The sequence below is a fragment of the Taudactylus pleione genome, unplaced genomic scaffold, assembly GCF_031769625.1.
Source record: "Taudactylus pleione unplaced genomic scaffold, aTauple2 ptg000609l, whole genome shotgun sequence".
Taxonomy (NCBI): Eukaryota; Metazoa; Chordata; class Amphibia; order Anura; family Myobatrachidae; genus Taudactylus; species Taudactylus pleione.
In genome coordinates, this window is record NW_028285011.1 from 4,873,651 (window position 1) to 4,887,388 (window position 13,738).

Sequence of the window (13,738 nt, forward strand, 5' to 3'; positions counted from 1 at the left end):
ATGCACGCTCTGGTACTAAATGCACTGAGAAACCCATAGATTCCAGTGCTTAATGCGGAATCTATGGGTTAATACGAGCAAGTTTACCATCCAGGGAAATTGGCTAATAATTGAATAGCTCTGGGCATTAAACCTAGAACTTTACCTGCATAGTAAACACTGCAGGTGATTGAAAGTGCCCATATATATGCGAGTAAATATGATCAATGAGGATAAAGTTGCAATCACTGCTTCAATTTCTGATCAATAGTAAAGATGGCCACACACACATAGCGATATTTTACCCGATCTGGCCGATTCCGACACATTGGAACGACAGATCGTGTAAAATATGGCCAAATCGGGAGTAAATCGTGAGTCCCCACTCACGATCACGATGCGCGTCCCCGCTGTTCGCACAGCACATCGGCAGATCTGACAATCTAGGACCCGATGCACTGTGAAAGTCTGACTGCAGGAGAGATCGTATGAAGATTTGACACCAAACTGTGTTCAGATCGTGTGGAGATCGTTTGCAGAGCTGCCGGGGAGAGTTTCAAGGGAAATCGTACACATCGGCTGATCATGTGCAGATCGCTATGTGTGTGGCCTCCTTAAGAGTACTTTATAATGTTACATATTCAAAATGTATGTAATCTTTTCAAATTATTGTTCAGATACAACTCCAGAATTCAACTTCATGGCAATGTTGCATCCCAAATCAGCAGCTCACATATGCATATAGTACACTTATACATACAACTTAGGGCCGTATTCAATTACAGGTGAAAAGCAGTTTTCAACTGTTTTTTGGAGATCTTTTCGCCTGAAAACTTATCTCCAAATTCAAATCCAGGTGCTTTTCGCCTATGCGAAAACTCAATACATTGAAATAGGAGAAACAGTTTCTCCTTTAAATAGCAGGAGATAAGTGCAAAATCTTTATTTTGGGGTGCAAACATGGGGAAAACGCAAAACCCTTGGGACACCCTTCAACCAAAGGACAAATCAGCAAAAAAAAAAACCTAAGAAAACCCCAAAAAAACGCATGTCATTTTGGGGGAGAAAATGTAAAAACTGAGGGGACAAGTATAAAAACTAGCAAATTCTTGGGGTGCTGTAAGGTGGGGCCAAGTGTTTTTGGGATAGCAGGTGCATGTATGAGGGTGGTTTTTCATGTTTTTTAAAAGTTCACTTTAGGGACCTAAAAATATGCTAGCACCCATTTTTAAGTACCCCAAATTTAACTGGATTACTTATTTTCACAAAAAAAAAAGCTTTATGCCATTCTTCACCACTTTTCCATAGACGTTAATAGCAAGCAATTAACACCTGCTAAGTACACTAAATAGTTCAATTAGGGCTATTAGTACACATCCTTAATGATTTCCTATGTCAGCCCATCTTTTCCTGGGGTACAGAGCGATTCCCCCATACCTCCTACAGGCAAAACCTATCCGACTTTCCGCTGCTAATTAAATACGGCCCTTAGTGTCCAAATTATTAATGAAGTGTATCACTAATGAAATAATGGGTAAACAAAGCGATGTAATGGACTTTTAAACATGAAATGTTGGTAAGCGCTCGCAGCAGCAGCAGTGTGAGCATTAGCAAAATGGCTGCACTAGTGAATTGTATGAGGGTGCAGTTGTTACAGTGTACACAGAGCGGATCAGCAGACAAAAAACTGGGTCTGAGTACAAAGCCTGTGGTTGCAAATGGCTAATGGATGCTCGAGCAGAATGGTGAGTGTACAGACTTGTTCAGTCCCACAGACAGGAAACTACAGATAATCAGAATCAAAGACTAATGCAAATGGCCTCTCACAGAGCCGTATGCCGCACATTACATTGTAGGGGCTGCAGAAGGCCTGTCCGTAAGTCACTGCTGCCTGCTGCAGACATGGAGAAACACCTTCAGTTTTGCTGAGGAACACAGGAATTGGACAGTAAATGATTGGAAGTGGGTCATGTGGTCTGACCAATCATGTTTTCAATGACACCATGCTGATGGTAGGACGAGAATATAGAGACAAATGCATGGGTCTTTCTGGCACCGTCATAACTTTTCAGGCTGGCTGAGACAATGCTATGGTATATGTATATGCTATGGTATATGTATATGGTATGGGGCATAAGAGTGTCTGGGTACCCTTTGATTCGTATGAACAATTTGTAGAAACCATGCCTAGAAGGTTTCAAGCCATATTAAGGGCAAAAGATAGCCCAACAAAGTATTAACACAATGATTAAAATAATTTAGCCACTCACTGTATGTGTCTGTGTCTGCATATACATATTTTAAAAGGGTCATGAACATTAGCCTCAACCAAGGTTATTTAATTATGGAAGTTTGAGACAGTAGTGAATGCATTCGTGAATTGTTTTAATTTAAAGTGGGTTCACCAAAGTTCTTTGGAAGGTGTGTACTCTACATGCCCAATGCAACAAATATCTGATAGAGATGAGTGCCAGTAACTGTGATTTAATGGTGTGTTGGGCATATATGCTAGTGTAGGGACTTGCAGAGAATTGGGCTGCAGTCTTAAATGTTTTGATCAAAATATGAACAAAATGCTCATGTTTTTATTCTCTAGATATACCCAGAATTGCAGTATATTATTGCTAGCATCGATAGCAAAAGTCTGTTTTGTATACATATATGGCATTAATACCACCATGCAGCTGGTACCATGTACAATATGGGTAAAACTGAACAGGGGCATATTTCTTTTCGATTTCAAAATTTTGCCTAGTGCCATCAACTCTGCTTTCAATCAAGTCTCTGGAAAGGCCTAGTAGGGTGCGTCTCAAAAGCAAGCCCCCATATAGATGTTACCCTCATTACTTGAGAGGTGAGTGCATTTAACTGCAATTTAATGGTGTGTTGGGCATACAAGCTAGTGCAGGGACTTGCAGAGAATTGACGATGGACAGCAAGTTTAAATGTTTTTATCAAAATATGAACAAAATCCCCATGTTTTTATTTGCTAGATACACACAGATATGCAGCATTTTAATGTTAGCACTCATAGCAAAAGTCAGTTTTCTATAAAGATCCAATAATGTTTTAATGTCTGACGAATCAATCATTCATTCGTAATCCATGTGTGGCTGGGAAACCCGAACCATGCAGGTAAGATGGCCATCACTGTATAAGATTTCATGCTGCTGCGCCATCAGGAGAAATGTCAGTACTATGCACCTAATGTGGACTGTATATTTGATTATGTAATATGTATTTTTAATACCTGTTGCAGTTCGCTGTGGCATACGTGCACATATCGTCTGTATACCCTGACGCGCACACAATATATCGGCCGTTGCATTGAATGGGCAATATGCCGGCCAGTGTGTACATAAGAAAGTCAGTGCAACTATATACTGTTTAAATATAAAAAATGAGATTTCTAAAGCCTAAACATTATGTGTGGCTATTGTATATGTTAATTGGTAAAATTTCAGAAATGAACACAATTAATAGAGTGCTGTGATCTAATTCTGGGAGACATTTCCTGATATTAAAATTTGGTACAAAACTTTCTGAAAGATTTGTGAACTAATCTTCATTGGTACAAAGAGGCTACAGCTGGTTTACCCCTTGCCAACATGGGTATGTTGGATAAAAAGGGCAGCTATGGCGGGATGCACTCAGGAAGCTGATGGTCAAAATGCTGATCGCCGGCTTCCCAACTGTGCAATCCCAACAGGGGACTAATGACAGGTGTCGAAATCTTGACGCCCATCATTATCCCTACGCAGGGAGCCCAACGCCTGGCATACAGAACGGGGTTAGGTTAGGAGCTCCCGGGTGGGACTTGCTAAAGTGCCCTTTCTATGGTCTGGCGCCCTGCGCTGTACCTAAAGTTAACACTAGTATTGGCAGCTTGTGATGTCCTATCTTATATGCTTGGCATACACTACAATTATCAGGCCAATCTGCCCAATATCTGCAAATTGCCCCAATAATTGTATTGTGTGTGTGTGGCCGACCAAAAGACAAATATCGATCGGGCATGACGGATCGTCCATCATGCCCATCCGATGCGACATCTGCAAGTTAAAATGTCAGCCGCATCGGGCAGTGTATAACCAGCCGCGGCCGACAAACACTCCCTGTTCTTTCCCATGGAAGGAACGGGGAAATGTCTCCTCCCCCAGGGGCGGAGCACAGATATCGGGGCCAATACACTGAGATGACTGTGTATGCCCACGATATCTGCAGGCTGACAGGCATTTTATCTGACAATGTATGCCCAGCATTAGGCATTTAGAAATATTTTACAATTGTGTAGAAAATAGTAGCCATGAGCAAGACATATTTGCGAGATCACACAATTACCATCTACTGTAACTGCAAAATTCCAAAGAAGCTAATGAGAAACAGCACGATACACAACAAAATATTTAATAAAATAAACAGCCCCCGATCTAATAATGATTCAATGGGATTTGTGGGTGACCAGGTTTTCCATAAGCTTTTCAGAGTAATGCTAGTCTCACACTGCGATTGTTGGGTCAGCCAATGCTCTGCTGGTCGGTCTGATTATTGCTCAGAGTGTACACAACATGCGGAACCAACAGTGTTCACGACCCGTCAAATCGGCTCTCAACATTAAAACTGATGCATGACATTCGTCGATCCTGACGAGCAGATGTTGTGCAGCAAATTAAGTGTGTACAGACATCTAACAAACAAGTAAAAAAGATCACATAAAAAAAGGTATCATTCATAAAGGAACGATAATTGTGTAGTGTGTATAGGAAATTGGATGTTCTCTGGATCATTTCAGTTGTTAGAAAAAAAAATTGGAACGTTCCTCTAATCTTTCAGGTGTGTAACTAGTCTTTGCCTGGCACATGGCTGGGGCAGGCACAACACTGTTGCACTTGTCATTTAAGTGCTCTATAAAGGGGGGCATCCACTAGACGATTTTATCCCTGTCCAACCTCTTAACGATTTTCCCTTGAAGTTTCCCTTGAAATATGATCTTCCACTCTGAACAATTTGCAAAGGATTTGCAAAAGATTTGCAAAGGATTTGCAAAAGATTTGCAAACGATTTGCAAAAGATCTGCAAACGATTTGCAAAAGATCTAACAATAAACTATGTTGTTTTAATCTGTAATTGAGAGCTTTCAGCTATAGTGGGCAGACAGTGGTTCATCGTTTGATCGTTCAGCATGAACGATGTGTAAACGATGTGTAAACGATGTGTAAACGATGTGTAAACGATTTGTAAGCAATCAAGTGAAATTGACCTGCATGTTCAGTCGATGGAGGAGACGATCAAACGACCAGCGGGAGCGCGCATCGTACATCGTTAGAAACAATTACTGCACGATTTGCAAACGATGTTCAAACGATGTTTGAACGATTATCGAACGATTTTGTCATTATCGTTCAATCGTTCAACTTTATCGTCTAGTGGATACCCCCCTTAGAATGTCTGGTCACATTTCAACTGAATCAAAAATAGACAGCAACATTGCAGCAGACTGGTGCTTAACAGGGCCTGCCTAAAAATGGCTTCCCTTCCTTTAATGAAAGTAGGTATCACAGAGATTTTTCCAGCGGAGGAAGTAGGTGGCCATGTAATGCAGACTGCATGTCCTTGTGTGATGTCAAGTGTGCTGCCGTCACTGTGACCTACCTGTGCCATTACCCCACTGCGTTATGTGAGGGAGGTGGTCATGTGATACAAATGTTGGCTGCTATGAGCAAAGAATAAGAGAAAAAGTTTAGCCTTATTCTGTTTTATGACCCTGTTTTTTGGACAGTTGCAGACAGGTTTAAAACCACCTACTGACCATAAATGCACTAGAACCTGTGGAAGCAAATATACCAAATGTTATCAACTACTTCCCTTAACTTTGAAATACTTAGCATCTACCTTTTTAAGAGCATGGTTATTCCAAGAGAGTCTGGACATCCTGTACCAATGTCTGATAATGATATTGGAAAGTATACATAAACGATCAAAATACAAATATCTATTTATTGAAGGTTGCCCCGTTTTGCTAATCAAATACTTTTGTTTGTATTTTTATTCAAGGGTTAAGGGTGCGTATCCACTAGCAGATAGTGGGACAGTATGATTACAACATTGTAATCATACAGTCGTTCCTCATCCCCTGTAGTTCCTACACTGAACGATATGTTGTTCAGTGTAGGCACCCTCCATCATCCCTGAACATGGACAATCTGTCGTTATCGGCAGATCGACCGGCATGCTCAGGCGATGATTGATGTCGAAAACGACCAGCGGGAGCAAGCATCGCTGGTCATTTTCGACATTTTAATGCCCGATTTGTTAACGATTAATGAGTGATTGAACGAGAACGATGCAGTTATCTTTCAATCGTTCATTTTAATCGCCTAGTGGATACGCCGCATTAGTCATATGCTTTAAGGAGTAGGACAGATTTACATTACAATTTGCACAATTCTTAAGTATGGTTTAATTTATCTTGGACCTTGCCCAGTGCTGAAAAGGGCAGCGTGTATTTCCTGTAGTCCCTTTGGTCACTGGAATTAGTCTGTACTATATCAGGAGTCCCTTGCTTTACACAAACTGCAAACTTGCATTCCTCCCCAGTAAACTGATACAGATGTTACACAGCACTCACTTCAGACTTGCTACTAAATCCAAAGTGATGGCTGATGCTTGCTGTCAAGCCACACTAGTACAGTTCACCGGAGGATGCAGCAAAGCTGGCTCTCTAGTGCGGAAATCAATATTCAGAATTCATTTAAAATATAGAGCAGGAGAAGCTTGCAGGTTTCTTAAGAAAACATTTCAGATTCTTAAGCATCGATAATATTTTTATAAGTGGGATTTTCTATTTTATTTTTTTAACTATAAACCAAAACTGCTGGATAAACAAAACAAGCATCACTGTTCCTTATATCAGGAACAAATCCCTTATCAAAGCAATTCATCATTTAGATCTTTGCTGCCGTCAAGCATCAGGGGCTTTGACCAATGAATTAAAAAAACGGTATTAGGAATAAAGGCTAAACAAGAATAATTTTGCATTTATTCTTATTTTCATTTTAAATCTACTGGTCAAAGTCGACGATGATTGGCGGCTAACATCTTAGAAAGTTTACCCCACAGGCTTAACAAATTAAAATGTGTTCATACATACAAGCCAGGCTAACATGTCTATGGCATGTTCTTAAGATGACAGGAGCATTCCCTTACCCAATACATATCCAACTGGGAACCAGGCATGGCTACACATTCCCCATATATTTGAAACAGCCAGTGAACTAAGGGCTTGATTCAGCAGCGTACGCAATTGCAATTACTTAAGCACATTGATCGATTGTTCACTACTGCGCATGTGTATAAGCCGCATTGCACATGCGCTGGGATTGTACTGCGTTCTCGCACGCACAGAGTAATTCAACGCAGAATGACTGACAGACTGAGCGTTTGGGGTGTTAACGGGGAGTGTTCGTAGAAACGCATGAGTGTCTGTCTGTTGGACCGCCGTTGCAAGGACGTGCATAAATTAGCCACTGCGATTCCACACGCAGCATGAGTATTCACTACGCGCAACGAGACTTGCAGTTTTTGCAGCAGGTCAGACCTGGTGTAAATGTTGCCTGACGGAAAAATGTGCATCGATGTTACAGATGTATACACAATAATGGGAGGTTGTATGGATGTGAGAAAGCAGCAGTGGGCGTCTCTATGCCGGATGAGCTATGGCAGGCATTAGCATTCATTCACAAAAGTTATGTTTATTTGCAGATGGTCTACTCCTGTCCCTGACAAAACCATTAACATCCCTTTACTATGAGAGTGATCAGGCCAAACTTTCATAGTGTTGAACACAGCAGAATTTGGACACCCAATAGGCAGACACTGTACAGTGTGACAAAGCTTCTCCAGTAGTATCCATTATGTTCTGTTCAGCTCTTTGATTCAAACCAAGTCAGAGAGCTGCACAGAAACTATGGTGCTTGTTAAGGGCAAACTTAGTCCGCCATCATCTGTACAATATATTTCCTTTATATTACAAGTTAGCTGATGGGCCTAGAGACATGTGTGTATCAAAAATTAGAGAGGAGTTCTAGTTTGTATTATGAGCAATGTCACAGAACTAGCAGTTTATTTACAAGGCATTGGGTTGTAAAACCCAGCGCTGCTGAACATATTTATGCCTGATATTTTAAAGGGCAATGTTTTACTATGTGCAGTACTTCACAGCTAATTTGCTGCCTTACTCCCGCCTCGGTTGGTTACAGAGAGCTAGTCTCCCCATTGCATGCCCCATGTGTGGTAGAACCTGAGAGTTTGAGTGGCTCCTGGACGCTTTACGTGGGGTCACAGGTGTTGGGCCACCAGTGACATTGAGAAGGGATCGTGGAGTACTCCCTCCTGTTCTGTGAACGGTGTGCGCATGCTGGGTCCTGGGTGCCCAGCAATTTTCTCCACCCATCTCCTGATGCTCCCAGACTCAGGATCAGATTCTGTAAGGATCGTAATTGTAAAGCTGTACACAGGCAGCTTTGCAATAGCAATCCTTTGCAAATATGGTAATGTACAGGAGGCAACACGTCCCCTGTGCATTAGTTTACCGAGCTGCGTTGTTCAACGCAGCATCGGATAATCTGCGTACCATCGGCCGGCTGTGGTGACCCATAGGGTCCCGCAGACGGTCGCTGCAGTTTAGAGGAAGAAGCCAGGCCTCTTCCTCCCCGAATGCGCCCCCCCCCCCCCAACGGCGCCGACACGCCTCTGTTTCAGGTAACGGGGGCTGATGCCGCCCCCGCCCCCAAATGGCAGCAGACACAGTCTGCTGCCAGCTTGCAAGCGGACTCGCAGACCCATTCTGCACATGGGCAGAACGGGTCTGGAGCCTGCGCAGATCCCAAACATCAGGAACAGGTCCTCAGTCACTTACTGTGTGGCGTGCTCTGGAAAAGTGCAGTGCGCTAGTCAGCAGTCACAAAACAGACCTGGCACACCTCAACATTTACAAAATGGGCAAGGTCCAGCGTAATGCCTAGAGAGCCTAGCACGAACACTGCAAAATGAATATTTGAACAAGTCATCATTAATAGAAGTTCTGAATGTTTCACTCTATTGGATAAAACGCCACCTGCTTTATGTAACCTCTCCAGCGATCTCTGTTCTGCTGCAAGAAATGCTATGACTAAGCACAGGCAAAGGCTTGCTACTTGTGGTATGCCGACGCTTACATTACCGGCGTCAGAATTCCCAACGCAGGTCAGAACCCCGGCACCAGAATCCCGACCGCCGGGATGCCGAAGGTAAGTAACGGGGTTGGGGGGAGAGTTAGGTTTAGGGGTAGGCACTAGGGGGAGGGTTAGGCTTAGGATGCGGGGAGGGGGAGGTTAGATTCAGGCACTAGGGGGGAGGTTAGAGTTAGGCACCAAAGAGGGAGGGTTAGCATACCGACCAACAAGTGGCGGTATGTTAACCATGTCTGGATCCCGGCGTCAGGTTTCTGAACGCCAGTACTGTGTCGGTATTTCATACCGATTCATCACTTAGTGCTCTTGGGCTGTGAGGAAACCTGGTTCTTTCAGGATTTAAACTCAACCTATGGTTGCATTCTTAAACTTGATGCCCATTCTCACATGTTGACAATGTACATCACATGCAACCCAGGACCTCCCTAACTTAATGAAAGTAGGTAACAGGTCCCTGTCTTGCACTTGATTACTGAACTCCTGGTATCCCATGTCATGCTTTGCACATTCCAATGATCCAATTCTCAATGAGTTGTCAAATTGTTGCCTAATGCAGAATCGGACAGAGATTGGACACATCTGGGCCTATATCATTTGCACAGAAGCAAAATGTGTATATTTACCAGTAGGCAGAGCTGAATGGATCTAGGGCCTGATTCAGAGCCGGACGCTATTTGCGCTCGCTCGTTCAGAAAAAAGGGGTGGCTATTCAAATGAACCGTTCGCTCTTTGCGGTTTGTTCACGCCTCTAGGTCTGAACGAGCGAACCAAACATGCGGTCGTTTTTTGGAAGACTACGCCCCCTGGCCGCTCGCATCCTACGTCATGTCCGCTATTTATTAGATTAATCGAGTACATCGACCAGCGTATGAACTGCTCGCTATTCTTGTGGTTGGTTTTTCCTACCACAATCTTGCGAGCAGTTCTGACTATAAAATAACCCAGTGACGTGGTCAATGACGCTGCTGTATTAATTATGCACACCCATAAACCGCCTGTTATGACCTTTAAGCACGCCTGCGTTCGGATCTCCACTCCCCGTTTTCAAGAACCTTCCCCTGTTACCACCCACATACGCCTCCTCCTGTCACTCAAAATAGCAGGCATTCGTTATTTAGCGATTAAACGATTTTCGGCCGCACTGACTGGTTCGCACATGCGTATTACGATCCGTACACATGCGCAGTTGTGCAAACATCGCTTGGAACGAACGAGCGGCCGCTTACGAGCGGCTCTGAATCAGGCCCCTAGTCTGACCCTATCCATAGGCTTTATTTGCTAATAGTTATTTCATCAGTGTGCACTTGAAGGTATGTTACATAATGTTCATAAGTACATTTTAAACAGCATTAGCCATTGCAACATCTAAATGGTGCAAGGCATAAGGAAAAAAAAAAAAAAGTCACACACCATTTCCCAAGTATAAAAGAAATAAATAAGTGCTCTAGTATATGGTTATGTGCACATTATGATTTAAAATCAATCTAGTGTACTGGCAACAACCAAATGTGGCTAAAGTGACATCGATCACTTCATGTGAAATAACAAATTAAAAGGTAATTAAGTGAACAACTAAAGGGTATGCTTCTAGTCTGAGAAAGGTAGTAAATGTTGCATATCATAACACTGGGCCTGATTCAGAGATGTACGCAAACAATAGGGTTTATGTACATCCCTGATGTTTTTAGATATGCGCATGCACAGAAGCCGCACTGCGCTAGTGTAGATCTGGGGCTGGGATGTTACTTGCAGAGCCCTAAACGCCACAGCATGATTGACATGGGGCAGCGTCAGGCAGCATCCCAGAAAACGGGGCATCAGCCCAGATTTCTGGGTGTGCTGAACCAGTGGCTGCGTCCTGAGAGTTACTCAGATGACCCAAAGCAGATCAGAGAAGAAGACAGGAGACGTCTATTAACACAAGACACCACCTGCGGCATTAGCATATTCTCACATCCACTACGTACAAAGACGCAGCGGCTGCGAGATAGCATTACATCTCTGAATCTGGCACACTGTGCAAGTATTTTTCTACATAATGTTACCTGTTCTAGGATACTTTATTTTACAATGTTTTAGCCTTCAAAATGACAGCAACCACTGCCAATAATAAATGCAGGTACACAGAATAAAGAGCTCCATGAGCAGCACAAGTGATAGTGTTTGAAATTTATGTTTCTCTGTTCATGTAGCATAGTATTCCTAATGTATGCAATATTTCCAATGAGCACTGCTGCTCCTTAACGTATCAAGCCATAGACAAGTACGCACTTATCTTACATCATAATGACAAAATAACAAATCTTCTATGTATGCAATAGTTTGAACTAAATCTCTGAAAGGCTACCAACCCTTTGATCTACCCAAACCCCTGGGCTGTGGGTGCCAGGATAATGGTAACTGAAGTGGCAACTGGTTCAACCCCAGTGGGTCTAATTATCTAGTATGTTAAAGGGCACATAAAAGGCCACACCTATTTATAGGGTAAAACTCCAAATTAAATATTTTATGTATGAATCATAAAACATTTAATTTTACTTGTGATGTAAAACAAGGGGACCTTAAACTAATTGACAGGGATGGGTACAGGATCTCGACGGTCAGCATCCTGATGCTGGCATCCGACAGGGTTAGGATACTGACACCTGTCGGTCGGTATCCTAACCATTCCCCCCCAGTGCCTAAACCTAACCTCCCCCCTAGTGCCTAAACCTAACCTCCTTGCACCCTAAACGTCCCTCTTTCTGCCTAACCCTACTGGTAAGCCACTCCCTAACCCTGGTACTTACCGCCAGCATTCTGGCCGCCGGAATCCCCGCAGACGGGATATTGACCGCTTCCCCTTTGACAATGTGGACAATTTAGAAACATCTTTACTAATAGGTTAAAGTTTTTGTAAAACAACTTATATTTGTTTTTTGGAATTTAGGGGCAGTATAAAGTTTAATCATCAGTCTCCAACAGCGGACACTAATAAATACAGTAAGCACACAAGAAGCTAACAAAATATTCTACATCCCAAAATGTTAAAGCCACGCTACTATTATGCACCTGACAGACATTTCCACTCTCTACCATTTATTTAATCCTGCAATAGGCCCTCCATGAGTAGACAAAATAAAGTAAAATTTGACAACCTGCCAGTGAGATATAGGGAAGATCTGCCTCCATTGACACAAGTAGAAAGGTCCCAAAAAATGTTGGTGTCTGCATAAATGTTAATGGTAGCAGGTAGCACTAGCAAATGTGACTCCCTCCCCCATCACTCCTGTACCATGTGTATCGCCCCCTCCCCATCACTCCTGTGCCCGGTGTATCGCCCCCTCCCCATCACTCCTGTGCCCGATGTATCGCTCCCTCATCATCATTCCTGTGCCCGGTGTATCGCCCCCCTCCCCATCACTCCTATGCATCACCACCTCCCCATCACTCCGGTGTTCTGTGTATTGTCCCCTCCCTACTGTGCCCTGTATATTGCCCCCTCCACATCACTTCAGAGCCATGTGTCTCACCACCGTCACTGCTGTATCATGTATATCGCCCCCTCCCCATCACTCCTGTACCATGAGTATCCCCTCCCCCATCACTCTTGAACCGTGCATTCCCCACTCCTTCGCTCCCGTATTACGTGCCCCCCAATCACTCCTGTAATGCATGTTCACCATCTCTCCATACAGAGCAGGTCCCTGATTTGTCACTGTGTGTGCCCTCCCCCTCCACACACATGAAGCACAGGCTGACCTGTCTCCCCCGGGGCTGTGTTCCGGGCTGATGCAGTGGGTGTGTGTCCTGCTCTCCTCGAGCTCCGGGACTCCCTCTCTGTCCTGCTGCTGCTGCCGCCGTCTCCGATCCGGGGAACTCATGCGAGAACCCGGCACAATCCAGCAGGCACACTAGTCCGCCCGATCAGCCCCTCGGGCCATACACACATGCAGCCTCCCGCAGAGTGAGTGTGACCCCGCACAGGCTGCACTGGCCACCTATGAATGAGTGCAGTACAACAGCACCGGCGCTGAGCTCTATGCGCGACTGTGCGGGATGCCGGGCACACCGGGGCGGAGGTGTCCGGGGTCGTCACGCGGGGTCAGGGGAGAAGAAGATGAGCGCTGGCTGCTTCTTTCTGTTCTTGTCTGGTCACCCCGAGCCCAGCTCCGCCATCTTGCTACAAGACACGGACCTCAGCAGCAGTGCAAACTGGGAGGACCGGAGAGGAGGGCGGGGGTATTCCGGCGTGCACCGCGGCACGGTATCATAGAGTTCAGTGTAACCTTTACGCACTACTGTTTGGCCTACCAGAGGGGGAGACGGAAGTAGAAGCGCTGTGCAACTCTATGGTTTGGGCTGGGTCCAGGTAGAGCATGCGCAGATGTGCGTGGTTGCACAGGGAACTGCTGCTGCTGCTGCCGCTCTCTCTCAACGTCCCTCAGCTTCAGCGTTTGGTGACGACACGGGTGGGCTGGCCAGGCCAGGGGCTCTCCCACTATTAGAAGAACATGTCAGCTACTACTAGTTCATAGTAAATGAGTAAT

At 44.3% G+C, this 13,738-nt stretch overlaps 1 protein-coding gene across 3 annotated transcripts in view; it reads right to left on the bottom strand.

The window, feature by feature from the left end:
• The window catches only part of UBE3A (ubiquitin protein ligase E3A), a 67,391-nt gene extending 53,916 nt beyond the window's left edge, over positions 1–13,475 (bottom strand). The window contains exon 1 of one of the 3 annotated variants that reach the window (XM_088454100.1): positions 12,951–13,475. In XM_088454100.1, the coding sequence (XP_088310226.1) occupies positions 12,951–13,072 (122 nt within the window). In that variant the 5' untranslated portion in view covers positions 13,073–13,475. The remainder of the gene's footprint in view (positions 1–12,950) is intronic. The other 2 variants (XM_088454102.1, XM_088454101.1) reach the window with 2 other exon arrangements.
• Between the last annotated feature and the right edge of the window lie 263 nt (positions 13,476–13,738).